The following is a 27,628-nucleotide window of genomic DNA, read 5'->3' as shown; positions in this document are numbered from 1 at the left end:
CAAGATGTAGGTGACTTTGTTTCCTCAGTAGAACACAAACGAAGATTTTTAACGCAAAGCGTTGCAGTCTGTTAGTGGTTTAATAGCAGGGGATGGGCACCAAACCTTTGAAAGTAAAAAAAGCATGCACAGACAAAACCAAATTACACCCTGCGACTCGTGACTATACACTGATGTCCTAAGACACAAAACGGTGGGTTTTTGTGAGAAACTGAACAGTATTTATATCATTTTTTACCTTTGATATACAGCCATGTCCAGTAACCGTCCCGAGCGCGTGCTCAGCATCCGGCACGTTACATATACGCGCTCTGGCGTAGTTGCGTTTGTAGCACTCCGCACACTGCGTGTAGGGCACCAAGTGCCTGGGGAGGCACCAAAAAATCTAGGTCCTGAAATATCATTACAACAGGCTACTAGTAGAAATAACAAATAAAATATGTCTAAAGCATGTTGATAGGAGCAAGTTCAAGTATAAAACAATGTTAATTTCAACATTAAACTAATATAAAAGTGTTTATATTCACCGCCTGTGTTTTATCCTATTGGTAATTATTGTAAAATAAATGCTAAAACGCCTTTAGAGAAAAATTAATCTTTACAGACTACATAATGAAATAGTTTTTGTATTTGATTTGTTCTATTTCGTTAAGTAATAATTTAAAGCTTTCTATAAATACATGTATCTTGTCTGTGAGTTATGTATTTGCTGAGTTTTGCTGAGAAGAACTCCTGTTGAGATGACATGAGGGGATCATTGAAATGAACATTGTTTTATACTTTAACTCTTTTGGGCCTAGATCTATATTTATTTTAGGCAATTCGTGATAATCTGAGAAGGCAAAATTGATCAAACACAATATGATCAACTCATTCTCTGCCGCTGGCCGCTTGGTCGCAGTGTTGTTTTCGTCAACGATGACGATGACGAAATCATTTCGTTGACGCCACTTTTTTTCATGACGATAACGAGACGATGACGAGATAAAAATGGCTCGTTGATGACTAAAACATGACGAGACGTGTGTGAGTTTTCGTTGACGAGACGAGAATAGTTGAAAATGTTAGTGGGTGGTCCGTCAGACGTTTAAAATGCATGACATTTCTGCTTATTGTGCATGCCAATCAAAACTCAAAACGTATCTGCCGCTATGGCAAGCCGTTTTAGCATTAAAATACTCTTTGCTATACTAGTATGGCAAGCCGTTTTAGCATTCCATCCTTTTTTTGTCTTTTATGTTTTAAAACATTCCTTCATTACTGTAATTATTGGTGAAAATAGTCGATCCGGAAGCTCACATTGTGTTGAACTATAGATCTGCTATTTTCAGAACTTACAAGTGACACTACCCAACAGCAAAATACTTACTGACCTACATTAATTTGTTAAAAGACTACTTTTTCCCCTTTTTTGACTAAAACTAGACTAAAACCTTTTTGACTTTTCGTCGACTAAAACTAGACTAAAACCTTTTTGACTTTTCCTCGACTAAAATTGGACTAAAACTATCACATATAGAAGTGACTAAAATTTGACAAAAACTAATAAGCATTTTAGTCCAAAAGACTAAGACTAAGACTAAATCTAAGATGTTTAACAAACAAAAAATGCTCCAAACGTTTTTTTTTCTAAATTAACTTAATAACAAAATAAACAAAATATAATCACTTTGCGTTTATGCTTAGGGCACCCAAATGGCTAGCGCCGGCCCTGATTATTTGCATAGAGCACTAGGGCTGGGTAAAAAATATAGATTCTCCGATTTTAATCGATCTTCAGTTTAACCCAACGATATCGATTCGGGAAATCCCCGAATCGATTCTTAATGCACGTGCTTCACGTAAGAGGATATGAATATTCACCTCTCGTCCTGAAGGTGTCACTAGTGTTCCTGCTGAGAGAGTTTTGTCAACCGTTGGTGATCTAATCACAGCGCAAAGGAGCTGCCTTAGATCAGATCAGAACATGTTGATCAGCTGCTTTTTTTGCAGAAAAATCTGGTGATCAAAAATTATTAGGCTGTAGTTAAGAACTGTTAGTTTTATGGACAGTTAGAATGTTTTGTATACGCAGACAAGGGCTTTATGATGGGCCTGTTTTGAACGTTTTGAATTTAGAAAAATGTTTTATTTCTTAAACATGTTTGAAGTTCTTAATAGATTTCACTGTTGCACATTTACAGTCTTTTTATTTTTTACAGTAATGCGCATTTTGCAGTTTGTTTACATGGTGTACAATGGATGCACATATTTATGACTTCTTGTTACAGTGTTCATTTAAAATAAAAGTTGTTTAAAATAAACAACTGTGCGCACCCTATTATTAATGTAGATGTGTATTTCAGTAATAAACTTAAGTAGGAGAGTTCCAGTTACCAGCATTTATATCAAAATATGGATCCCATGTCTGCAAAACTAACATTTTAAATGAAATATTGATAGCTAATCGATATCGAATCAAATCGAAATCAAATCGAATCGAAACCATAAAAATAAGAATCGAATCGAATTGCCAAATTGGTCACAATACCCAGCCCTATAGAGCACAGAGATTGTGTATAGCGGCTATTCAAAATGATAATTACTTAAGCTTATCCCCATTATTCAAACCGATTTAAAGCTAAAAGATTGCGTTTGTTTGCGCGAACTCATCCGGGAATGTTGACTTTTCACCGATTTCCCCTTATGGCGTTTGCGTATACTACGCCACAGCACGTACACAGGTAACACAGGAGTTGGACATTGCTGTCTATCAAAGGTAAAAATGGATATAAATGCTGTTTAGTTTCTCACAAAAAATGATCGTTTCGTGTCTTAGGACATCAATGTATCGTCATGAGCCGCAGCGTGTAATTTGGATTTGTCTATGCATGTTTTTTTTTTTTACTTTCAAAGGTTTGGTGCCCATCCACTGCGATTAAACCACTAACAGAATGCCACGCTTTGAGTTAAAAATCTTAATTTGTGTACACCTTGGATGCCCTGGGGGTAAGCAGATAAACATCTAATTTTCATTTTTGGGTGAACTATCCCTTTAACCCTCTGGGGCCTGAGGGTGTTTTGAGGCCCTGAAGAAGTTTGACATGCCCTGACATTTGTTGTTTTTTCAGTATCTTAAAAACATTTTAATGGCTAAAGTCTGATTACATTGTAATCAGCACATATTGGGCTACAATAATATGTAAGCAACATTAATGTACATGGTTGTGTTTTTGAGAAAACTACGTTTATGCGTGGTTAGTGAAAAACTAAAGTTTTGAAGTCACTGAAATAAGGCCATGAAGCACATATAGGACATTTCTTTACAAGACTTTTGATAATTGGATGTCGTAGGCTAGAATTTTATCAACCAAATGATGTGAAAATCATCTCGTTCACTCGTTCAGAAAAAACAATATATTGATGTAAATTTTCTAAAACATGTTTTGTGATCGAAAGGGATTATTCATTGGTGTGGCAATGGCCCATGAATATTTAGCAATTCACACCTGAGAGACAAAAGAGCCCTCCCTAATGGCCCCATCAATGACTGACTTGACTAGCAGAAGAAGAAACAATGTGAGAAGATTCAAAAAAATCGTTTTTTGAGTTTATTTGTATTTTATTTACAACACAGTATAATCAAAACATACATAATGAAGGTCAAAGATACAATATTGAGCTCCCTCATCTAACCACACAGATGTGCACAGACTTTGTGGCATTTCTGAAAACTTTTTCTGAATTCAGTTCAACAAATAAAACAAGTAAATCTTACCTGATATTAAAGTGTGTGCACTTTAAATATCTGTATTTGTACTGTACTTTTATCTGTATCATCTGAAGTTTGTACAGCGCTCTCAGAGGAAAACAGTTTGAAGAGACTCAAGGAAAGGACAGCAAGATTCATCTGTTGAGCAGGTTTCTGAGCACTAAAAACAACAAAAGCAAAACATCTGTGAGCCTATTCATATTAGGAGCATCTATAATAAATAAATACACACACATACACTACCAGGCAAAGGTTGGACACACTTCCCTTTACAGGGGAATAACTGGTATATAGTATATAGTCATAGATTCTAGCATTTGTACTAATGTAAAAAAGGACATGTAATATCTGAGAAACTAATAATTATCGTTTAGCACTATATTACTAATAAACGTGATGTAAACATACATTCAGTGTAAGCACACATATTACTTTTACACCCTACTGTTATACAATAAAATAAATAAATAAATAAGTATGATTCTACAGTCATAAACATATTGTCATAAATGCATCTCACAGTCATAATCACATCGTTTTTCTAGAACATTATAAATATCCTGGCATCGTGAGAGATGCAATGCAATCAAACGTACTTCATAATGTTTCATTTGATAAAGTCAGGAATTTTAGTTTGGAATAAGTCTAACTAGTAAAATGTGTACACGTTTTGTCAAAGTAAATAACAGCGAAAGCTAGTAGGAAAATGAAAGTAAGACTTACTCATGTAAATGTCTCCTCCTGCTGGGTTTGCGTTGCATCGCGTCCTTCTTGTGATCGTGGTAAATATAAGTCTTATTCCTCACAGCATATCTTCATTCAGAAACAAACTGTAACCAAGATGAACCTGAAGTCATGTTGCTTTGTTTCGGTGATGTGGGAGTTTCCTCGCGTACAGATACTCCGGTCCTTGCCGCTAGTAGCACATGGCTAATTTGCATGGCAAAAGATTTCGCGATAGTGGGCGCGGTCACATTAGAGATAATTAGTTGGAACTGGATAGACTAGACATCTCCTTGGTTTCATATAGATTAATTTATTACAGATTATTTGTTTTTGATCAAACTTACTTCGTTTAAAAGCATAAATCTCAAGCTTTCAGTAGATACCACTTTTCTGTTTGTGTGCTGAGTATTCACCGAGTTTGAATGATTTAATTGACGCATTTCTAAAAGCAGTTTGCAGAGACAGAGAAAACAGAAATCACCCTGTTTGTTTTCTTTATTCTAAATAAAACAGCACAACTTTCTGCTGTTCTTGTGAGTGTGCACAAATAAAAGTACACACTTTACAGTTTCCAATGATGTATATCTCTAATTTGTATGACTAAAACCGACAGAGCATTTTTAGTGTCTTTTGCGCTGATCTAAAAAAAAATGAGCTGGTATCGCCGGCGATACAGCCGGCCTCAGGGAGTTAAACAGAAGTGATGAAGAAGAAGAAAAGAAGTTACGATGTTTTTGAGAAGGGGTTTATCGTCAACATTGACTGTACAAGATAAAGGCATTTCCAAATTAAATGAATTTTTTCACATTTTAGGACATACTGTATACACAAAAAAATCCTTTGAGGCCTTTGGGGTTTCTTTAAATAAAACTTATAGCAAACTATACAAATAATTTGTTTTACGAACAGACAAGGTGTTTCATCAAAAAAAAAAAAAAAAAAACAGTTGCATGAACATGCCGGTTGATGGCACACTGTACAAATTTTGCTTTGCTTGAAAAAAAATATGAACATACCTTGCAGTTGCTTTTAAATGTACATATATTGAACCGCTATGAAAAGTAGATTTAAAAATGTGATAGTTTCATATTAAATGCATATTTTCTGCCAAGTATATTGAACTAGAACGGAGTACCATTTGTCTCTTAATGGCACATAATGAAGGATCTATTTACAGCATTATCAGTGAACTGATAATTAAGTTCTCTCTTTTTTACATGTAAAACATAAAAGAAAATTCATCAGTTGAACATGAGCATCAGGCTTCAGTTGCCGCATTTCAAGCAGTTTGAAAAAATATGAAGACATACATTAAACAATAAATAATGAGGTCAGTGATCGTAGACAAAGCTGGCTCTAACATTAAGCAGTATTCCTATGAACTGAGTAAACTCGTGTAGTAAGAAAACCCGAACGATAACTGGCTCACGGTCTCAGTGCATTCAAAAGAGGGTGTTGTGTTGTTCTGATTGTGTCTGATCAAAGTGCATGACTTCTTTTGTCTTAATAGTTCAAGTTTACCTTTCACATCAACAAAAGCTCTTCCTCCAGCATCCACCCAAAATTAACTGAGCAAACAAACGACTTCTGGAAGCATGGAAGCAGCGCATGCTTAAGGACTCCATTAGTAGTGGGAACAAATTCAGTGCCATTGTTGGGAGTTTGAGTTTTTTTACAATGGCTCGGAACCTTTCAATAATCCAAAGGTTTCATTTGCACAAGCTGCTGGTGTGATATGAAGGTAAATAATTGTTTGTTAAGAAACATTTGGTGGCGATGTCAGTTTACAAGGTGGGAGGCAGGAATGTATAACTCCTTCACATTTTGCAGTCATGGGCGTCAGGTACAAAAACTGAGAACTGGGAGACGAGGACACACAAAGACATACCCCTGTATAAAATATAAACATAAATTATTAAATACTGTCCATAAAACACAGAGGACAGAGCACAGGTGTACATGTTATCTGCACACATGTAATAACGTGTTATTTGTCTACCGCAAACATCCTGCTTTAATAATCATTGTTTGATCATCTGAAGTACTTCTGTTCCATGGTGCTTGGCTTCAGTTCTATGCCGTAAAAATTCCCTGGATCAGTTTCTAGGGGAAAAAAAATGTTCTGGGCTGGTCGAGTTTTTTTATTTCATACAGATTAGGATCCTCGCTGGACAAAGTGTGCTGTTGTCTCTGATTGCCCTGGATTACTCGTTTCGGGACAGTATAAGTACCAGCACTAGAAAGACTCCTGCCACCAGAAGTCTCTTCAGTAGAGGCCCGCTCTCTTTAGGAATGGCCACCTGGGCCAAGTCATTGGTGATCTGGGAAATCTCATGAGCTACACAGACAAAGATGAAGGTGCTGACGATAATGTTTAAAGTGGGGTTTCCAGGAATGAGGACTAGGATGCCCTTGGTGTCTGCTGCTAGCCAAATATGATACTGGCATATGAAGAGCTGGTGGAGAAAACAGTAAGCATGTTAGAATGTTTGCAATACTTTCAAAATGGTGGATTGGTTTACTTACAATTACAATTTTATACTTAAAAGAGAAAAATCTGTCATTAATTACTCACCCTCATGTCGTTCCAAACCTGTAAGACCTTCGTTCATCTTCATAACACCACTTAAGATATTTTCAATTAAATTCAAGAGCTTTCTGATCCTGCATAGACACAACGCAACTGACACGTTCAATGTTGCTAAGTCTATGTTTTTTCGCTTTAAAACTGAGTTGTTTTTTTATGTCCGTGGGTTGAAGCGACCCCAATAATGTGATATTTCGCCTCTGGAATGCGAATTTTACCAGGAAAGCCCCACCAGAAACGTGTATTTTAGTCCCTGAAACGCTGGTTTTGAGTAGTAGTTGGATGGATTTTGTTGTGAAAACCTGGCAACCCTGACCACATTCCAAGGCCCAGAAAGGTAGCAAAGACGTTAAAATAGTCGATGTGATCAGTGGTTCAAGCGTAATATTATAAAGTGTATGACAATACTTTTTGTGCGCAAAGAAAACGAAAATAACTTTATTTAACAATTTCATTCGTGTCAGTCTTCGAGATGAGTTCACAAGAGTATCACAACGCAGGAGCCAGCGTTCTAACGTAGAATGTAAATCTCTTTTAGTTAATCTGTATATTCTGGCTCAAAAAATGCAAGTCATCCTCTTTGTTGTAATCTTTAGAGTCCGTTTAGTCCGATTCCTTTTAATCTGAGTCCGTTTAGTCTGATTCCTTTTAATCTGAGTCCGTTTCGCCTGATTCCTTTTAATCTGAGTCCGTTTCGCCTGATGCCTTTTAATCTGAGTCCGTTTCGCCTGATGCCTTTTAATCTGAGTCCGTTTAGTCTGATTCCTTTTAATCTGAGTCCGTTTAGTCTGATTTCTTTTAATCTGAGTCCGTTTCGCCTGATGCCTTTTAATCTGAGTCCGTTTAGTCTGATTCCTTTTAATCTGAGTCCGTTTCGCCTGATGCCTTTTAATCTGAGTCCGTTTCGCCTGATGCCTTTTAATCTGAGTCCGTTTCGCCTGATTCCTTTTAATCTGAGTCCGTTTCGCCTGATGCCTTTTAATCTGAGTCCGTTTCGCCTGATGCCTTTTAATCTGAGTCCGTTTAGTCTGATTCCTTTTAATCTGAGTCCGTTTAGTCTGATTTCTTTTAATCTGAGTCCGTTTCGCCTGATGCCTTTTAATCTGAGTCCGTTTAGTCTGATTCCTTTTAATCTGAGTCCGTTTCGCCTGATGCCTTTTAATCTGAGTCCGTTTCGCTTGATGCCTTTTAATCTACATTTGGTTAGTCTGATTCCTTTTAATCTGAGTCCGTTTCGCCTGATGCCTTTTAATCTGAGTCCGTTTCGCCTGATGCCTTTTAATCTACATTTGGTTAGTCTGATTCCTTTTAATCTGAGTCCGTTTCACCTGATGCCTTTTAATCTGAGTCCGTTTAGTCTGATTCCTTTTAATCTGAGTCCGTTTAGTCTGATTCCTTTTAATCTGAGTCCGTTTCGCCTGATGCCTTTTAATCTGAGTCCGTTTAGTCTGATTCCTTTTAATCTGAGTCCGTTTCGCCTGATGCCTTTTAATCTGAGTCCGTTTCGCCTGATGCCTTTTAATCTGAGTCCATTTAGTCTGATTCCTTTTAATCTGAGTCCGTTTAGTCTGATTCCTTTTAATCTGAGTCCCTTTCGCTCAATGTCTAATTGTACGAGACCTGACATCCGATGTTATTTTTCCTGTGACTGAAGCCTTTTAGTCTGAGGAATGGCGCCTTTTAATTGTATGACTGGGGTCTGAAGATGTCCTAAAATGTACACCGTAGACATGCTAACGAAGACTGTTTTATGTACAGCATGCGTCTTCTGCCTGTAAACAAGGCGCAGTTCTACATCAGAATGGCGCCTCCTGTACAGCTATAAACAGGGTTCGAGCCAGACAGAAATGCAGTCTATGCAGTCAGAAAACTCTCAGATTTGATTAAAAATATCTTCATTTGTGTTCCGAAGATGAACAAAGGTCTTACGGGTTTGGAACAACATGAGGGTGAGTAAGTAATGAGAGTATTTTCATTTTTGGGTGAACTATCCCTTTAAGACAGACACTTCCAACTTGTTCCTCATTAATTGACCCAGAATATTCTTTTAAAAGTTTGTTTGCAGCGAAGCTTGTCTCACCTCTAGGGAGATCTTTCCAAACCATGCAAAGAACGAGCTGTACAAAGAGCGAGCATAACCAGGAATATTCCGGATCAAAATGAAAGCCAGAATCTGTGGGTAGAAAAAGCAGAGTGTGATAAAGTCAGCAGCCTCACAGGCACAACAGAACGAAACAAAAAGCCCTTTGAAAGGGATCCATTATTTTAGGTTACAAATGTTCTTTCTGTTCCCATAAAAAGCCATCTGACTGTCTGAATCAACTGTGATAAAGGTTAGTGTGGTTATGAAGAGTCAAAAGAATTTTTTAGCATTATGGTTAAATCATCTATAGTTCAAAGTGTGCGAGAGAACAACATTAAAGAACATATAGAGCAGTGGGATGGGTACTTGCCTGGACAACCGAAATGTATGGATGCATCTCATTACACTCAGACTTGTTTTTGCACCCACTGGCCCAAATAGAGTATGTCTGCGAACAAAAGAAATAATTGTTAAGAAGTCAGATTACTATTTTCAGAGAGAGAGATACAGTAGAATAAGCCTTACCATAAAAGACACCACAGAGACAAAGAGCAGAAAGTTGGAAATCTTGTTGGAGAACAAAGGCTCTCCTTTCGCTTCAGACAGTAGCTGACATTTCTGCAGCAGCAGGTATATGAAGGCAAAGAGCATCCCATTGATCACAGCCTAGCATCCAAAAGAGCAGAAACACATCTGTTACTGCAAGATGTCAAACTGACAAATCTTTTACAGTTCTTAATTCAAAAGAAAAGACTGTTTTACGTACAAATCGATCCAGTTTCCACCTGAACCACCACTCATGGATGCTACCTTGCAGCTCAAAGAGCTTCGAAACTGGCCACAGAGAGAAAACAGCCTCAAAGACTTCCTGCAACAAGCACAAAACATTAAAATGTGCATTTACATTAAAATCTTAATAGTCTTAACAGTCCCAGCGTAAGAAAGAAACTCACCTGTGAGTATGCAAAGAAGCAGATGAAAACTAGCAAACCTAAAAGTTTTAACAATATCGCCAGATTCCAGAATGCACTACCTGTACATAATTAAGGGATAAAAAAAAAAAGAGGAAGAGTAGTATTTAGGATTGTTTGGGGTCTATTACATGAAAACATCAAACAGTTATGATGTCAATTACCATTGGCTTGCTTTAGAAGAATCTGTGGCCACAATGCCATTGTAGCATAAATTACTGCAAACCAAAAGGTGACAAGAGGCACGAAGTAATAAAACTGATAAGGCCTGTCCATAACCAGACACAGCACCACCACAAGGAAGTTAAGCCTGAAGAGAACCTAAAGAGAGGAGACATAGAGAGGAGTCATTATTTATATCATATTATGCAGTTATGCATTATTATAAAGGATTTCCCTCTAAGGCTGTTTACACAAGTGCGTTTTCATTTTAAAATGCATAACTTTTCCTAAAGTTACGCATGTCGTTTATAGTACTCCAACGTTTTTGACCCTCGAAAACAGAGACTTTCGAGAACACTGCAGACCCCATTTTAGTTTTAGTGTAAACAAACCAAAACGGAGCCCAGATTCGGTTTGCGTATCCCTGATGACTGTCTAAACAATAAGTTCATGCTCATTTTTATACCTGCTAGTGAATAGCAACCAACTTCCATGAATGGTCATGTGACATGCATTTTTGTTTGTGTAATGTGGATGGAGATCCTTTTTAAAATGCAGTTTAAACGCCAGTGTACATGAGGATCGTTTTCATTTCAAACACTATTTTTAAAAAAAACTCACAGGGCATAAATGTCAATATTATTAGTATTTACATTGCTAAGCAATTTGGTCACACCTATAACAATTTTCCACATTGCACAATAAAAGAGAGTCAACAAAGCTATTATCTAATGTTGAACTATGAACTAGCAATAATCCATATGTAAAGTGACAACAATGTAATGAGAAAACAATACATGACAGTTTACATTTATTAAAAGTCTTGTTATTGTATTATTATAGTTAATATTATATAAATGTAAAATGTAAAAAAACAAAAAAAAAACAGGCTTTTTATATCTATATTTTAGCAAATAATATTGTTTATAATACTGTGTAATACTATATAATGTCAATTATAAATCACACCAATTTGTGATTTTGGCTTTAATAAATATGATGTTAATATACTCTACTCTTCAATAGTTTGGAGCCAACAGGATTTAAAAAACAAAACAAAACAAAATGTAAGAAGTCTCTTATGCTCAGCAAGGCTGCATTATTTATTAAAAATACAGTAAATAAACATTAATATTGTCAAATATTATTACCATTCAAAACAACTGTTTACTATATCAAAGTATTTTAAAATGTAATTTATTCCTGCGATGGCAAAGCTGAATTTTCAGCAGCCATTATTCCAGTCTTCAGCATCACATAACTTTCAGAAATCATTGTAGTGTTCTGCTTTTTTCTAATTTTCTACACATTTCTTATTATTATTAAAGTTGAAAACAGTTGCATTGCCTAATATTTTTGTGGAATCAATGATACATTTTTTCAGGGTTCTTTGATTAATCTAAAGTAAATTTTTAAAAAACTGCATTTATTTTTGGTATTTTTTTTACGAACATTTATTTAATTTATTTATGCATATAATAAGTTATTATTCATTTCTTTTATAATAGTAATTTTATTTGAAAAATTTACCAAATTTACCATTGGTCAAAAAAACCAAACTGACAGAGGACTTTGCCTCGTTATTTTAGAAAAAGACCATACAACATTGCCACATGCATACAGGAACACAAGATAAGCAAAATTTGGCAACAAGTACCTGACACACTCTGTAAAGTCCAAAGTCTCCCTTTAGCCAGAAGAATGAGAAATGTCCATATCCTGTTTGGAAGAGATACGCAGCTACCAGGACACGGACATGCATGTACACAGGTACAAACTGGGAAAACAAAGGAGATAAAGAGTAAAGTCACTAGTAATACCAGAGTAAAGCAAAGTAATCCAATGCTAATATATCCAAACTATTAAAAACCGTACAGCGCTAGCTCCAGAAAAGTGATAAATAAGGATAACCAGCTGCATCCAGCCCTTCCACTCATCCGTTTGCTCTCTGTTTAGAAGCTTCGCCTGGAAAAAGAAATTGTACAAGAATATCAATAAACAGCATCAGAGTTGTCTTTCAGACTAGAACAATTTCCTAAAAGTCTGCACTACCTCTCTGCTATTCTCACTGTAGAAGATGCCCAGAACGAAGATGTAGATGAGAGGGATGAAAAAGGTAGAATGTGTATAGAATTTCTGTTCCTTCATAAAGATATCTGCCCTGTCACACAGGTAGAAGTACAACATGATAAGGCTCATTTTGCAGATGGCCAGTAAAGATCCCTTTGGGTTGAGTTGACCCACAACGGTGGGTTTCTTCTCCTCCCCGCTTTCCACATCAGGAACGTGTCTGCTCTTACGCTGTCTATTGTAGCCCAAGACAAGGAAGCCACAGATGGACATCACGAGCACAATAGCAGCCAACATCTGGAGGATGCTTAGGGGAGGAGCGCTCTGACAGCAAGAGCCGTCAATGGGCTTTAGGATCTTGTTGCACATGGAGTTCATCAGAACCATGGCGCCCTGAGAAGTGAGTAAATATTAGTCACATTAGAATAAAATAGAGCTATTCATTGTAAAACCAGTCTCAACCAGATGCTTACAACATCTCTTGTGCTCTCAGGAAGGTGCAAGCCATCCACAGACTGGGAAATGGTCTCCATAGCAGCTTGACGAGAGGCCTCCAAGAACTTGACCTTCTTTTTGCTGGTATTCAGAGTACTAAGGGCTGCCTCGTTGTACAGATTTATCTGCTCGTTTGTGATCATCTTTCGACTGTCGCTTAGCACGTCCTCAAAAACAGGATCTATACAAACAGGAAAGGCAACAACATGAGACAGGAATGTAAAGCCACCATTAGAGGATCTGAATTTCAAAACTCACCTTGCAGAACCCAATAGACTTCACTGTGCTCAGCTAGTTTTTCCAGTGTGTCGGATATAGCCGTGAGGTTCGCTTTGTACTGAAAAAGCGCCTCACTCTTGCCATTGTGCAACTTAATGGACCACTGTTGGAAAAAACAAACATAAGTCATTAGAAGGATTTTCAACAACAGCACCTGAATGCATTATGACTAAACAGGAACTCACCGTAGCAGCACCAATGATGATGACATCTGGTTTGGAAGCAGATCCCTAAAATTATTAAGAGATGAGAAAGATTCTTAAGGGTGTGATTAAAAAGGATTAGGTCACTTCCAGAAACAAATTTCCTGATAATTTACTCAGCCCTATGTCATCCAAGGTATTCACCTCTTTCTATCTTCAGTCTTTTCTTCAGAGAAATTCTCCATATAGTGGACTTCAGTGGGGATCAGCAGGTTGAAGGTCTAAATTGCAGTTTTAAAGCAGATTCAAAGGGCTCTACACAATCCCAACTGAGGAATAAGGGTCTTATCTTTTTTAATATTACAATTTATATACTTTTTAACCACAAATGCTTGTCTTGCATAGGGATGCCCCCTAATAGTCGACTAGAAGAGGCTTGGTCGACCAAAATTTTATTAGTCGCAAGAAAAAGAATTTCCACAGGAAGTGCCAAAGTCATGCAGTCAGTAGTCTCGCGTAGCCAGACCTTCAGACTGACGGCTGAAGGTCTGGAATTCATGGCAGCTTTAATTGGCCAAGGCCTGCCCATAAGACCGTTTGACCGACATGTCAAACAACCAATCACAGTTTGTTTTGTTCAGCGGCACATTTCGGGGCGTAGAAATGCCCCCACAACAACAGACTGGCATGCAACAAGTCAGTCATTGAAATAACCAGCATTGAAAAGTTAACGAAGAAGAGGGAGAACAAGCAGTAAGTCAGTAATTTGTTCGCGAACGTCGCAAATGTGTATAACAACAACGGCGTCTGCTTAAGCACCTTTTAGCAAAACGCGAGTAAACCAGTCTGCGCTTTGTTTCCCGGCGGACCGAAAATAAACGCGACACTCGCGTGTTCCGGAAATCCGATCAAATTCAACTAATCAGATCACTACTTCGACATTCCTGAAGTGTTTCCAGTTAAGTGTACCATATGCATCAGACGTTTAGCCAACGTTCCGTGGGCGTGACATCTGAGGCTGAGACTATGCAGTCAGTGACAGACAGATCGTTAATGGCTGGTCTTTGTGGTAAAACTACATCAGGCAAGACAGCAAAACACTCACCTATCATTCAATAATCTCAAATTTAGCTTTTCATCTGAAAGATGAATGTATTAGCAACCTTACTTGGCTGCTCAATCTAATGTTAACCTAGAAAAATGTGTGCTATTCGAGTGTCTGTGCGAGAGTAGCACGCTCAATGCATGAGCTCATTTGCTCTTAAAACACTCCATTTCTATATTTTAATACTTCAATACATCATTTTTGGTCAAGCGTAATACATCTTTAAAATCCATAAAGACTCTACGTTTATTTGTGTGCACTCACAAAAACAACAAAAGGTTGCGCTTTTGTAAAATAATGAAACCAAACAGAATGCACTTTCTGTCGTCTCTGTGAACTTGAGCGCGAAACTTTGTTTATACTTGCATTACAGACATGAAAAGTATATCTATAGTAGGGGTTGCACCAATTAATCGTCTAGTCGACTTTAATGCTCTGCCATGACGCTTTAAGCTTGAAGTCGACATTTACGCTTTGTGAAAACAGCTAAAATAATAGATAAATGCATACTCCGAAAGCGCTCCACAACACGTGTGAGTATACCATCTTGATGTTTAAAGCTGAACAGGAGAATGCACGTTTTAAACAGCTTGTTGTAATTGTTCTAATCTCATGCACTGCCGCGTTGTAACGCACACACACATAGGCTACATACAGTAGCTCGCTCGTACATCACGTGCAGATCGTGTGCACACAATCATTCAAAAGCGCGGTGGGGAAATGAATTGTCAACACTGTTCCATGATTTCTGGCTAATATAGCTTAGAAACTGAAAAGTTCTAGCATATATTTCTTAGTAAATAAAACCCACAGCTTTATTATTAGGCTAGTAGAGACGCTGCCAGGTAGAATTAATTCACACACGCAATCGCTCTCTCACTAATGACTTTATATAAACGTAATCTTTACAGTGCTACTTTATCTGCTGATTTAGAACGAGCAGAAATCTGTGAGAAATATAACGACCCAAAGACAAAATAACTGATTAGCTACTGATTAGCAAAGTATTATAGGAACAATAGCCATGTAGGCAGCGCTGTGTCACAGCTGTACACAAGGTGTTTGAGTCTCAGCTCAAGGTTTAAGTGTTTTTGTTCAATAATGACGTCATAAGCGACTAGTCGACATCGACTCGAATCACGTAAATGTCGACTTTAAAAAATCTGAAGTCGTTCAACCCCTAATCTATAGAGAGTGAAATATCTACTTTCAAACAAACCAGTTTGTTAAATGGAAAACTAATATTCTCATGAAACATGAATACAGGCGCATCCACTACTGTGTAGATCGCTGTTTTCATCTATTAAACCAAAAACAAAGAAAGCACTAGTTTATCAATAAATTATTAAAACATCACTGTAGTCTCCTTGCTGTCTTTCCTGACACATTCATAATTATTATATCTGCCGCTGCACTGTGACAAGCTTTTTTTGCATGCACTTGAGTGCTTATTAGGCTATGTAGGCAAAAAAGGCTCATTATTGGTTTATTAATAAACATGCGACTAATAGTCATTATACTAATGCTTAAAATCAAAAACTACTAGTCGACCAGAAAAGTCTTTAGTCGAGGGCAGCCCTAGTCTTGCACTAGCTCTGCGATGCATGTGTGCTTATTCACGCATAATCACATTGGAAAAGTCATGCTCCATCTCATTTCCTCCTCCAACGTCAAAATTGTTTAGACGTTGTTTTACCTTATTTTGCACATTTGCTTTGTAAACACTGGGTCGGTACTTTCATCTACGTCACGAGTGACCTTAGATAAGACCCTTATTCCTCAGCTGGGATCATGTAGTGCCCTTTGAAGCTGCACTGAAACGGCAATTTGGACCTTCAACCACTGATCACTATTAAAGTCCTCCATATGGAGAAAAATCCTGGAATGTTTTCCTCAAAAACCTTAATTTCTTTTCGACTGAAAAAAGAAAGACATGAACATCTTGGATGACATAAGGGTGAGTAAATTATCAGGAAATTGTTAGTCAGGAAGTGAACTAATCCTTTAATAACATGCCTACTTTCTATACAGTACAATTTAATTGTCTTTACCACCGTCCATGACATCAACTGCTCCTTTAAGGAATTGTTCACTTCAGCATACCACAGAAAGTCCTAAAAGGTAAACATAGGCAACATATTTGGAGTTGTTATATAACAATTAATAACTGTGAAGGATGACAGCTTAAATAAAAGGAAACTCTCTGATGTACAGGACACAACTAATTAAAAATACTTACAACAGTGGAACCACCATCTACAAAAGGGATGTTTTCATGCTGGTGGATTGATAAGAACAAGAACAAAATGATCAACTCCAAGCAGAATAAATTATGTATTAATCACTGTTATTCCATTAACTGTTAAACCATTTTTAATGGAATATTGCAGTGCTTATTATAAATTATTTATCTATGTGCATTTGTTTTAATTCCTGTGCCTTATAACCTAGAATCAAAATAACTTCTCCTCCCACTTGCAACAACATCTCATCTCTTTCTTGACAACGTATTCACTGGTATGAGGGCGGGACAATAAATTCTTCCCTCCAGGAAGCTGTCACTCACTGGAGATTCCAGCGATAGCAAACAACAATAATTAAATCAATTCCAGATGAACAAGTCCCACCCTACATTATTTTCTAACTTGAGAAGACATTTCACCTGGATATGTCACAATAGGGAAGACAACTGCAACTTTTGTTTCATGTCATATTTTACAAAGAAAGTTAATAGTATTTTTCTAAGATAACGTTCAGCACCACAGTGTAGAGAAATTACAGCTTAAGAGGTACAATTTTATGTTTGTGACTGTGTGTGTGTTTTTGAGAGACATGGTGACAGTAAAAGCATTTTAAATTGCCATGTTGATATCATATCTGTGGAGGGTGACATGAAATTTCAGTCTATGAAGTTGACTTTAAGTTGCAGAAAATCAGTGTGGACCCATTTGAGCATGTTAAAGGAAAACAATGGAAACAATGACCTTTTTCTTCACTACTGTGAATTGTATTGTACATACAAATGAAGCAGCTATCGAAAGAAGGAAAATTACATTGTGGGACTTCACTTTATTCATCTGACATTTATCGGATTGTAGTGACCTTAACTCATTTACATTTACACTTTCATCCACATAATAAATTAATGGTGTTTTATGAAAGTCATTAAATATTATAAAAGTCTGCCACACCAAAAAAAAAAATACTGCAACAAGGTTAGTGTCTATAAATGACTGCTTTTGTCGGGGGCATATTTTGAAATACCAGCGGTAGTATTTTAGTAAACAGGAACAATTACACCCTTTCCTTTTTAATTTAACTGCAGCACATTTATTAAAGTTGCAGTTGCTTGGGGGCCATCCTACATTGAACAAAGTATGACTTTGAAGTAAATGCTCACTTTGGTCTGAAATATATCAGTTATACAACAGGAGGCTTATTGAAATGAAGAGCAACAACAAACCTTGTTCCCAACTTCTTTCACCTCAGGGTTCATCATTTTGATGAACGAATAGAAGAGTTGGCGTATTCTAGAGTCTCCTACAAATGCTATTCTCTTCTCTCTGAGGCAAAACTTTGCTTCACTGAAAGACAATAAAAAGGACTGTAAATTCCAGCCCACATTTCCCTCCCACATGCGTCACTGAGGTACGCTGACAATCACAACATGACTTACCTGCTTTTGTACTTGTGAAGCATGCAGCCGTAGGGCTGCCATACATTGTCCCCTAAAAAACGTCCACTGGATAAAAGCCAGTCACACGTGTCACCACCTGAAAGAAACAATGCAGAATTATAGTGAATAAACCACATTTAAGAATAACATGTGACCCTGGACCACAAAACTAGTCGTAAGCAGAACGGGTATATTTGTAGCAATAGCCAACAACACATTGTATGGGTCAAAATGATCAATTTTTCTTTTATGCCAAAAATCATTAGGTTATTAAGTAAAGATCATGTTCCATGAAGATATTTTGTAAAATTCCTATCAAAACTTAATTTTGGATTAGTAATATGCATTGCTAAGAACTTCATTTGGACAACTTTAAAGGAACACTCCAATTTTTTTTGGAAATAGGCTCATTCTCCAACTCCCCCCGAGTTAATAAGTTGAGTTTTACCGTTTTGATATCACTTTTAGCATAGCTTAGCATAGATCATTGAATCCTATTAGACCAATAGCATCGCGTTCAAAAATAACCAATGAGTTTCGGTATTCGTTCTATTTAAAACTTGACCCTTCTGCAGTTATATCGTCTAAGACCGGCAGAAAATGTAAAGATGTGATTTTCTAGGCCGATAAGATTAGGAACTACACTCCTATTCCGGTATAATAGTCAAGGAAGTTTGCTGCTGTAATATGGATGCAGTAGGCGCAGTAACATCTTACAAAAAAATTCATTAGTTAACTACATTAGTTAAGAATTAACTACATTAATTAAGAATTAACAATACTTCTACAGCATTCATTAATCTTAGTTAATGTTAACTTAAGCATTTACTAATGCATTAATAAAATCACAAGTTGTTAACATTAGTTAAAGCACTGTGAACTAACATGAACAAACAATAAAGGACTGTATTTTTATTAACTAACATCAAAGACTATAGAATACCCAAGACATGTCACTCGTATAGTTTTGAATGGGGAAAAATGCAACGCTCATTATGGCCGCGAAGCCCCGCCTTCTTAATGAAAGAGCCAATCGTTGATTAGTAAAGTCAGCGCGTCACTGCAGCTTGCAGTTAGAAGTCCCGGTTGCTATACTGCGCATGCGCACTCCCATACCGAAATGTAATATATGACATATATGTCCCTATATCAGAAGTGCTACTCTCATATATGTTAAATATAGGGCAATATATTATTATCACATATATACATCTCTTGAATATATGTAGATATATGTTTATAACATATGTGACCCTGGACCACAAAACCAGTCATAAGGTTAAATTTGACAAAACTGAGATGTATACATCATATGAAAGCTCAATAAATAAGCTTTCTATTGATGTATGGTTTGCTAGGATAGGATAATATTTGGCTGAGATACATCTATTTGAAAATCTGGAATCTGAGGATGCAAAAAAATCAAAAAGACTGAGAAAATCACCTTTAAAGTTGTCCAAAATAGGTCCTTAACAATGCATATTACAAATCAAAAATTACATTTTGATATGTTTACAGTTGGAATTTTACAAAAAATCTTCATGGAACATGAACTTTACTTAATTTCTTAATGATTTTTGGCATAAAAGAAAAATCAAAAATTTTGACCCATGCAATGTATTTTTGGCTATTGCTACAAATATACCCCAGCGACTTAAGACTGGTTTTGTGGTCCAGGGTCACATATATGAATTTCCCATAGTACAATTTGTATATAAACATATATTGAAAGTATATATATGGTCAACTTTTATATGGTATTGCATGTTATGACCATATATGTTTACAATATATAATACAATTATATATTGTATTATATGATAAGACCATATATGTTAACAATATATATCAAAATTATATATGGTGCTCTATGTTTACACCGTTTGTTACCAATTTATATATTGAATTTATGCAAGTTTATTAACCATTTATGCCTAAAATATACTGCTTATTGTAAATCACATATCAAAATATTTTTTTGCTTAACTTTATTAATTGTTTCAATTCAGTTTTCTGGGGAAAAAAATTGAGATGAATATATAACCTGTTACTATTGTAGTTACTTGTAGTAAAATGAATGTATTATAGAGTTATTGAGGGGGAAAAACACTTCATGTAACTGTTTGTCCATGTGTGCTCTCATCATCAATGAACTAAAACGCATTTCATTGAAATACATGAGCGATTGAGTGCGAATGTCACAATACCGCTTCTGCGCATGCGCCAAAATTCAAACTCACCCGCGCCAACGGCAGAGTCTGAGCAATGGCTGGGGCTAAACAAGTCATCTGCGGTAAGATGTTTTTCTTAGCAAGTGGAAGGATAACAAATGTGCCAATACCTTCACATAATAAACGACAATGATTTTATAGACGGGCACGAAGACAGACCGACATCAACTGAGTGGAAAGGATGAAACGCCTTTGAATGTGGCAGCGGTGCAGGTAATTTATGCTAATTTACTCAACACTTTATTCCTACGCTAATATTACACAGAAACTAAGTGTTATATGATTGTTTTGGTCTGCAAGAGCCTCTGTCTCTATAAAGATCAACTAATGTTTTAAATATTCCCTGTAATTGTTTTATATATGATGTTATGATTACAGCTGCATTGATGTGTTTTGCAATTTGCTTGCATTAAAGTTAATTTTAGCTACTGGGTAGGTTAATGAACAATCTGTATGGAGATACTGTGAGCTCATTGTTTTCACTGGATAAGCAATGCCACATTTGGAAATTATTTAAAGCTGTCTGACAAAAATAAGTTAACGGATGAAAATTATAATGTTTATCTCTGAGATGTAGTCTAGACTAGAACTATAAAACTGCAAGAAATGGAATTATTTAAATACAAGCACCTTGAATTCATATAGTTAATTACAGTACTTGGTTAAATTGCACCAAGTGCATTGACATGTCAGTGACATGCCTAGAGTGGGTGCATAAGAACATGCATGTGCATATTGCATAAAGGTACAGTACACTAAAGGATGTGATTATGGGGTTTTAAAAATATGGTTAATCTATTGTAGTAAATTTTGTTCATATCTTTGCTGATAATTTCGTTTGTGTCCCATGAATAGGTAATGAGTCCCGAAATTCTCAGAAAACATTAAATGGAGGCTGAACCTGCAGATGTGGATGGCAGTGATGTGAATGATGGAGCGTCTACACAGAACAGGTTAAATATCAAATCAACAAAATCTGAACTATTTAATAAAATTCTAGTGCATTTAATCTCTTAAATAACAGTAGAGTTTTTGGATATGGTAGGATTAAACTTATTTTATTGAATGAAGTACCACTTTTCAGCTATCATGTTGTTAGGGTGGGTACACAAAATATTATTTTATCCTTGCTTCTAGAAAATCCTGAATCTATCTGCTTTCTAACAGCTTCATGTGGCCGTAAACATTTATCTTAAACGTGGCTTTAAGCACTATAGATTATTAAAGTTTCACTTTCACTGTGACAAAGGCAGTAAATGTGGTGCGGGAAACTATTAATTGATTATTCTACAATTAATTGTACTATAAATTATACTACAATTGGAAAACACTGTAAATTGATAAACTGTTCGGCGTGATGACGTTTAATGCCTCCGATAGGGCCTGTAGTCCCATTTAGCAGCATGTTAGCAACCATCTTTTTTAAGAAACATAAGAATCAAAAGTGGGGTTTAACTGGTGTGTTTTATGTCATAGAATAAAATGTGAAAGGTTTATGAGTTTGTGTGAACGGCGGACCTTATTTTAGTGGATTTAATCAAAATTGTCATTCAAAAACCCATGTAATAGTTCCACCCCTCTTTTCTCCAGGCCAAAACGATGCACATATTAGGTATTATGAATGTCAACACTTTATTTAATTGATGCTAAATAGCAAATTAAATTGTAACCTTAGCTGTGAACTCTGTCATTGAGCATTTGGGCTACTATATTTTAGTTCTTCATGTATAGAGACATATTATTTGAATGGGCATGCAGGCTGTGCTCTGTTGTCCTGCCATGTCCTTGTGGTATCTGGGAATATTTTACAACTACAACTTACAAACATATATACATAATTAGTATTCTGCGGTTTTTAAAGAATCTTTAACTTTACCAACTGTTTAATATTCAGTATATTTGTCATCTTATAGTAGTTTATCACTTTGGTACAATGTTGGATTGCAAGTCTTAAGTATATGGTTCAGAAAATTTATTGTAATTATTTTATCAAAATCTAACTTTTATCTTTTTTTTATACAGATGCTGGAATCCAGAAATTTCTTCACCTGGGGCCTTCTGGGGATGGCAATAAACCAAAAACTAACCAAGCTGTGGGAATACAAACCTGTAGACCTTTAGCTGAACCACTACAATTGATGTTCTGTTTCTTATGCCTGTTCAGTGTTTTGATCAGTTATATATGTAATTGTTTCTTTTTTCTGTTTGATTGTGCAGGTCAGTAACATTTTTTTTCCTATTTAAATAAATTCTGTTTAAATAAAGATGTTTCTTTGTGTACCATTTAACATTTAAGGCTTAAGAAATGTGCAATGTACTGCAACTTTGTAGAGTGTAGTGTCTCACATGTGTCTACAACCTGTATTTAAAGATCAAAGATAACATATTAAAATATTAAATATATGAAACCATATATTTCATGCATATGTCTAATTTGTATATAACGTAATAAGAGAATGCATATATCTCACATATATTAATAATTATATACATTCCATATATGGCAATACATGTATTATACATACATAAACATATTTTTGTATGGGGTAAACTTATATGTCAATATATTAAATTGTTCCATTTTCTAATAGGAATCATATATGGATATTGCATATATAAGACATGTATTTAATGTATGGGTATTTCATATAAGCACATATATTACATTTCGGTATGAGCTGGCTCATTTAGCAGGAAAAATAAGCTTTTAAAATTTTTAACGCTATTGGAGCTCAAGGAACCATATTTATGAGGCAGTTCTTGTTGGATTTCGTTGGAGATTTAAAATATGAAATTTAATCATAAGCTTGGTGAACAGTTTTGGAGAATTTGATGTTTCCCCATTCAAACATAGGAGCTGCACTTGAATGCCCAAGAGGCGTTTCAAAGATGGCCGCCGAGTGACATGACTTGCCTTAAAGGGACTTTGCTAACATTAACAAAGTATAATACATTTTTCATTCATGTTAGATAATACATTAATTTTAAGTAATGACACCTTATTGTAAAGTGTTACCGAAATTTCTATTTCAAATAAATGTCATTCCTACAAACGTTTTACTAATACAAAAATCTTGAAAAAATGCAGTATCCCAAAAAAACATTAAACAGCACAACTGCTTTCATTATTGATAAAAATGAGCACCAAATCAGCTTTAAAATGTTTGTGAAAACACAAAATCACAATGCACAACAGCTGAATATGTCCATCTGATGAGTGCAAACATAAACCAACATTTAAAAATAGCGTATACTTCAGTTCATTTTATTTATAATATTTAGTTCCTCATTTTGCCTCTCATTCTATGCCAGCATGGTAAGAAGGGCAAGATATTTGTTCATATCACATATTTAAACTAAACCCCACACAGAATAGTTGTATTTCAAATCATTTTAAATATAGTAAGTATGATGTAAACAATAAACATTTTCATTTTTAGATAAGCTGATCACTGATTATGAGAGATGATATATGCACTACACAATCCTGATAGCATTAATGACAATATTATCAACTGAACATGCCTAAACATTAACCATAATTGACCAATAACAATATTATGCCTAAATGTAATGCTAAACAAGCAAGATTAGATGAATGATCATCCAGGGGCGACTGTATCTCCACCTATAGGTTTTAATGAAGTTATGCTACCTGGAATATAGCTTTTATATAGGCTACACCACACACGTTTGGCTAGATTTCAAAATCTAGTGAACTACTTTTGATCAGACGCGCATATAATGCCTAAAATACTACCCAGGCACCTGTGTTTAAGATAGGGCCTACTGGGCGCTATGCGTCAAAGAATGAAGTCTAACTGGAAATGCAACCCTGATGAAAGACCAGCTAGGCGAAAACACCCGTTTCAGCTTTGATCTGTTATTGATTAGCTAAAATCTTTGACAGGTAAAATGCCGTGCTTAGAAATTAAATTACATCAAACAGACGTGCGTTTTAATAAAGCGGTGACAGCTTACTTGTGTTTTTACAAGCAAAGCTGCAGCTGTTATCTGGCAGTGACAGACACGCGCACACGCTCACTGAAAACATTGAGTGACAGCATTAGCATCGGCGCTAACACAAACACGCAGCTCTTTCTCGCACACCGCTGCAGAAACACTCACCTCCATAATATCGAGAAGCCGTGTGAAACAAAGTGAGAAAGATGACGGCGGCGACAGATAGCAATTTTGCATTTTTGATGCTGAAATATTGATTTATTTCCCGTTTGCCTAGGCTATAGGCCAGGACCGCCATCTTGGCTCCTCCATGACAACAGGCAGACAGACGAGCTGCGGCGACGCTGACGAAGTCAGAGCCGAGCGGCGCGTGCCCGCTTCCCGCGTGTGCCTCAGCTTCTGTTGAAGCGTGCAGAGGAGTTTGGTCGGAGTCCGATTGGGCTCCTTGTGCTTCGTTTGCCTCAACTATCATATCTACATCAGGTTTTACTTTCCCCTGGTTGCTTTTTTCGCTTTCTAACTGTTAAAAATTTTTATCACCGACTTTGCCAAGCTACTTCTTTAGTTTCGTTCTTTCTTTTCCCGTGTCCTGCCCACTGGAGGAAAGCAAACTTAGTTAAACTTCGAACTTATTTCCTGAACTGCCCTATCCAATAAAACGTTACACTGTTTGATCAAGACACACAGCCTTTTAACTGCCTTGCTGAATTAGACATGCCCTTCCTCATTAATGAACAGGTTGCCTGGAGTTTACTTGGTATCTTGCACATCAGGTTGTGCTGGTTGAGACTAAACATTGTGTTGTGTAAAGTGAACACAATGCTAAACATAGTTTCTGAGGGTGTGGAAAATTACTTGTCAAATAAAAAATTACTGGGAGGATAGTTCTTTACTATTCAAACAAACGGGGTTAAACACCAACCTAAATGACATTCTTGATACTAACCAGATGGTATATAGTTTAATAACTTTCTAATCATATGATTCCTGTTGCTATTTATTACCATTCATACTGAACAGTCAAGAAGTGTTCGAAGAACCATAGTTGTTCAAGAATTGAGAATTAAGTTGTGTGGCCCCTATAGGCACCAATAAATGCATACAGACTCAGAGGCATTGAAGAAGTTAATCAGGTTGTAGCTGATTTCAATGCTCCTGTAGCATCACCCCTAGTCCCACCCATATCCTAAGGTCTGAGCTGTATCTGGAAAAAGCTCCCTGTACCCTCCTTAACTATTGCCTACATTAGGGTGCATCTCAACTAGAAGGTTGCACCCTAGTTGGGCTATATATCTCAGCTGCCACGTCATCAAGTCCCGTCTAAGGATTTCACCTTGAAAGGCAGTGCTTTGCTCCTTTTACCACTGTAATCCTATGCAACCATGTTCCTTATGTAATAACTGGAATACCACAGATGGTTGTCATTATCTATACTGCATTAATAGAAAGCCAGTTAATATGAACATGTAATATAAAGTATTTAAATTACAATTTTAATAGTCATTTTGTGGAAACATTTAGCCCTATGAAGTTACCAGAGCTGGGTAGATTACTTACAAATTGTAATCTGTTACTGATTCCAAATTACATGACAAAAATAGTAGTCAGCAACGTAATCCATTATGTTATACATTTTAGGTAACATAATTAGATTACTTTTTGATTACTTTGACCTAACTTGTTTATCACATTGATTAAAACAGGATAATCTTGTAACATTATGTAAAATACAAAGAGTGAGAAAATATATTCCTTTCATTGTAATTAACAAGTGCAAGTGCATTAAACATTATTTTCAAAAAAGGTTTCTAAAACTGGGGTTCGTAGGAACTACAGGGGGTTTGTGAGTTTAATGAAACACTAACAATGAAATCATAAAAATGTCAAATTAAAATAAATCATTTTAAAATAACATAATTCACTTGCTAAAAAAATATTTTATGTTTACCTGCATGCCATATGACCTTTAACCAATGTCAGAGAACCATGATCATGCAAATGCTATAATTAAAATATTTATTTATATACAAAGTTCAATGCAAAGGGAGATATTGTCTTTTACAGAATTGCTGATTGACCACCTCATTTAAAGTAAATATGTTAGGTAAAAGAGGTTCAGATGACAAATTTTGAGAATGTCAAATCTGAAGTTGTATGTGTGAATGTCCACAAAACTGAACTTTTAAAGGAGAACTCCGGTGTGATATTGACCTAAAGTGTATTGAATCATGATACCGAGTGTGAACGTACCTTGCATATTTCATCTCGGTTTGTGTCCAGCTGTCCGAAATCTGGGGTCAGTTAGCCGATGCTCACAACAGCTTGTCAATGAAAGTCAATCGGGCATCGAAGGAGCCATGTAAATAAATCACTGTTTTACGCCATTTACGAGGCACAAAGTAGCTCCGCACTTCATCGGTAGACTTCCTAGGGCCCTGACATTTAAAACGAGACATTGAGAACTCAGAAAAAGCACCGGTAGTTTATTTACAAGAAGATTTATACAGACAGTACCTGGTAGAGAAAATCCGGTAGCCGCCATCCTGAACTTAGTCACGACAAATCGAGTGTCGAGCACCAATGAATTCATCAGGTTATCAACGTATCGGGTTGTAGTTTCCTTCGTGCTCGACACTCGACCTATCGTGACTACATTTAAGATGGCGGCGACTGCTCTGTTCCTGGTGGAAGATGTCTGTATAAATCTTCTTGTAAATAAACTACCGGTGCTTTTTCTGAGTTCTCAATGTCTCGTTTTAAATGTCAGGGCCCTAGGAAGTCTACCAATGAAGTGTGGAGCTACTTTGTGCCTCGTAAATGGCGTAAAACAGTGATTTATTTACATGGCTTTTCCGATGCCCTGTTCACTCTCATAGACAGCCTGTTGTGAGCATCGGCTAACTGACCCCAGATTTCGGACAGCTGGACACAAACCGAGATGAAATATGCAAGGTACGTTCACACTCGGTATCATGATTCAATACACTTTAGGTCAAAATCACACCGGAGTTCTCCTTTAAGTGGTAGATATTTTAAAAAGGACATTTTAAAAGAAAAAAAAGAGAATTGGATAGAATCAATTTTGAATAATTTATTGCTATTGTGAGAATAATATGTAATCATGTAAACAATAAACATTTTAAAATGTAATTTACTCTAATTACAAGTATACTTAATTTTTAGAATCTGATTACGTAATCCAGATTAGTAATCAATTCAGGGGCATAGCGTCTGGGTATACAGGTGCATATTGGCCCGGCCAGATTGGGGGCCCGGCAAGCCTAGGGCAAACTTTTAATTGAAACGAGGGAACTAATAGAGTCCTGCACGGGCCCAGCCCTGGACCGAGATGCTCAGGCCCGAGCCCTGCCCTCGTCCGACAACTT

The 27,628-nt window shown here is 36.4% G+C and overlaps 1 protein-coding gene across 1 annotated transcript; it reads right to left on the bottom strand.

Annotated features, from left to right (window-relative positions):
• Positions 1-50: 50 nt before the first annotated feature.
• On the bottom strand, positions 51-24,901 carry casd1 (CAS1 domain containing 1). Its single transcript, XM_073822430.1, has 19 exons — positions 24,408-24,901; positions 18,049-18,145; positions 17,836-17,956; positions 16,612-16,650; positions 16,424-16,486; positions 13,310-13,354; positions 13,104-13,227; positions 12,824-13,026; positions 12,333-12,743; positions 12,156-12,245; positions 11,938-12,057; positions 10,283-10,439; positions 10,101-10,180; positions 9,914-10,015; positions 9,673-9,813; positions 9,518-9,595; positions 9,145-9,237; positions 5,174-6,933; positions 51-3,040 (listed from the first exon to the last, which is right to left on the bottom strand). The coding sequence occupies exons 1-18, from the start codon at positions 24,712-24,714 to the stop codon at positions 6,682-6,684; spliced, it is 2,523 nt and encodes an 840-aa protein (XP_073678531.1). The 5' UTR covers positions 24,715-24,901; the 3' UTR covers positions 51-3,040; positions 5,174-6,681.
• Positions 24,902-27,628: the final 2,727 nt, after the last annotated feature.

The sequence above is a fragment of the Garra rufa genome, chromosome 17, assembly GCF_049309525.1.
Source record: "Garra rufa chromosome 17, GarRuf1.0, whole genome shotgun sequence".
Classification (NCBI taxonomy): Eukaryota; Metazoa; Chordata; class Actinopteri; order Cypriniformes; family Cyprinidae; genus Garra; species Garra rufa.
The sequence above is the reverse complement of the archived record's forward strand: the minus strand, read 5'-3'. Positions and strand labels throughout refer to the sequence as shown.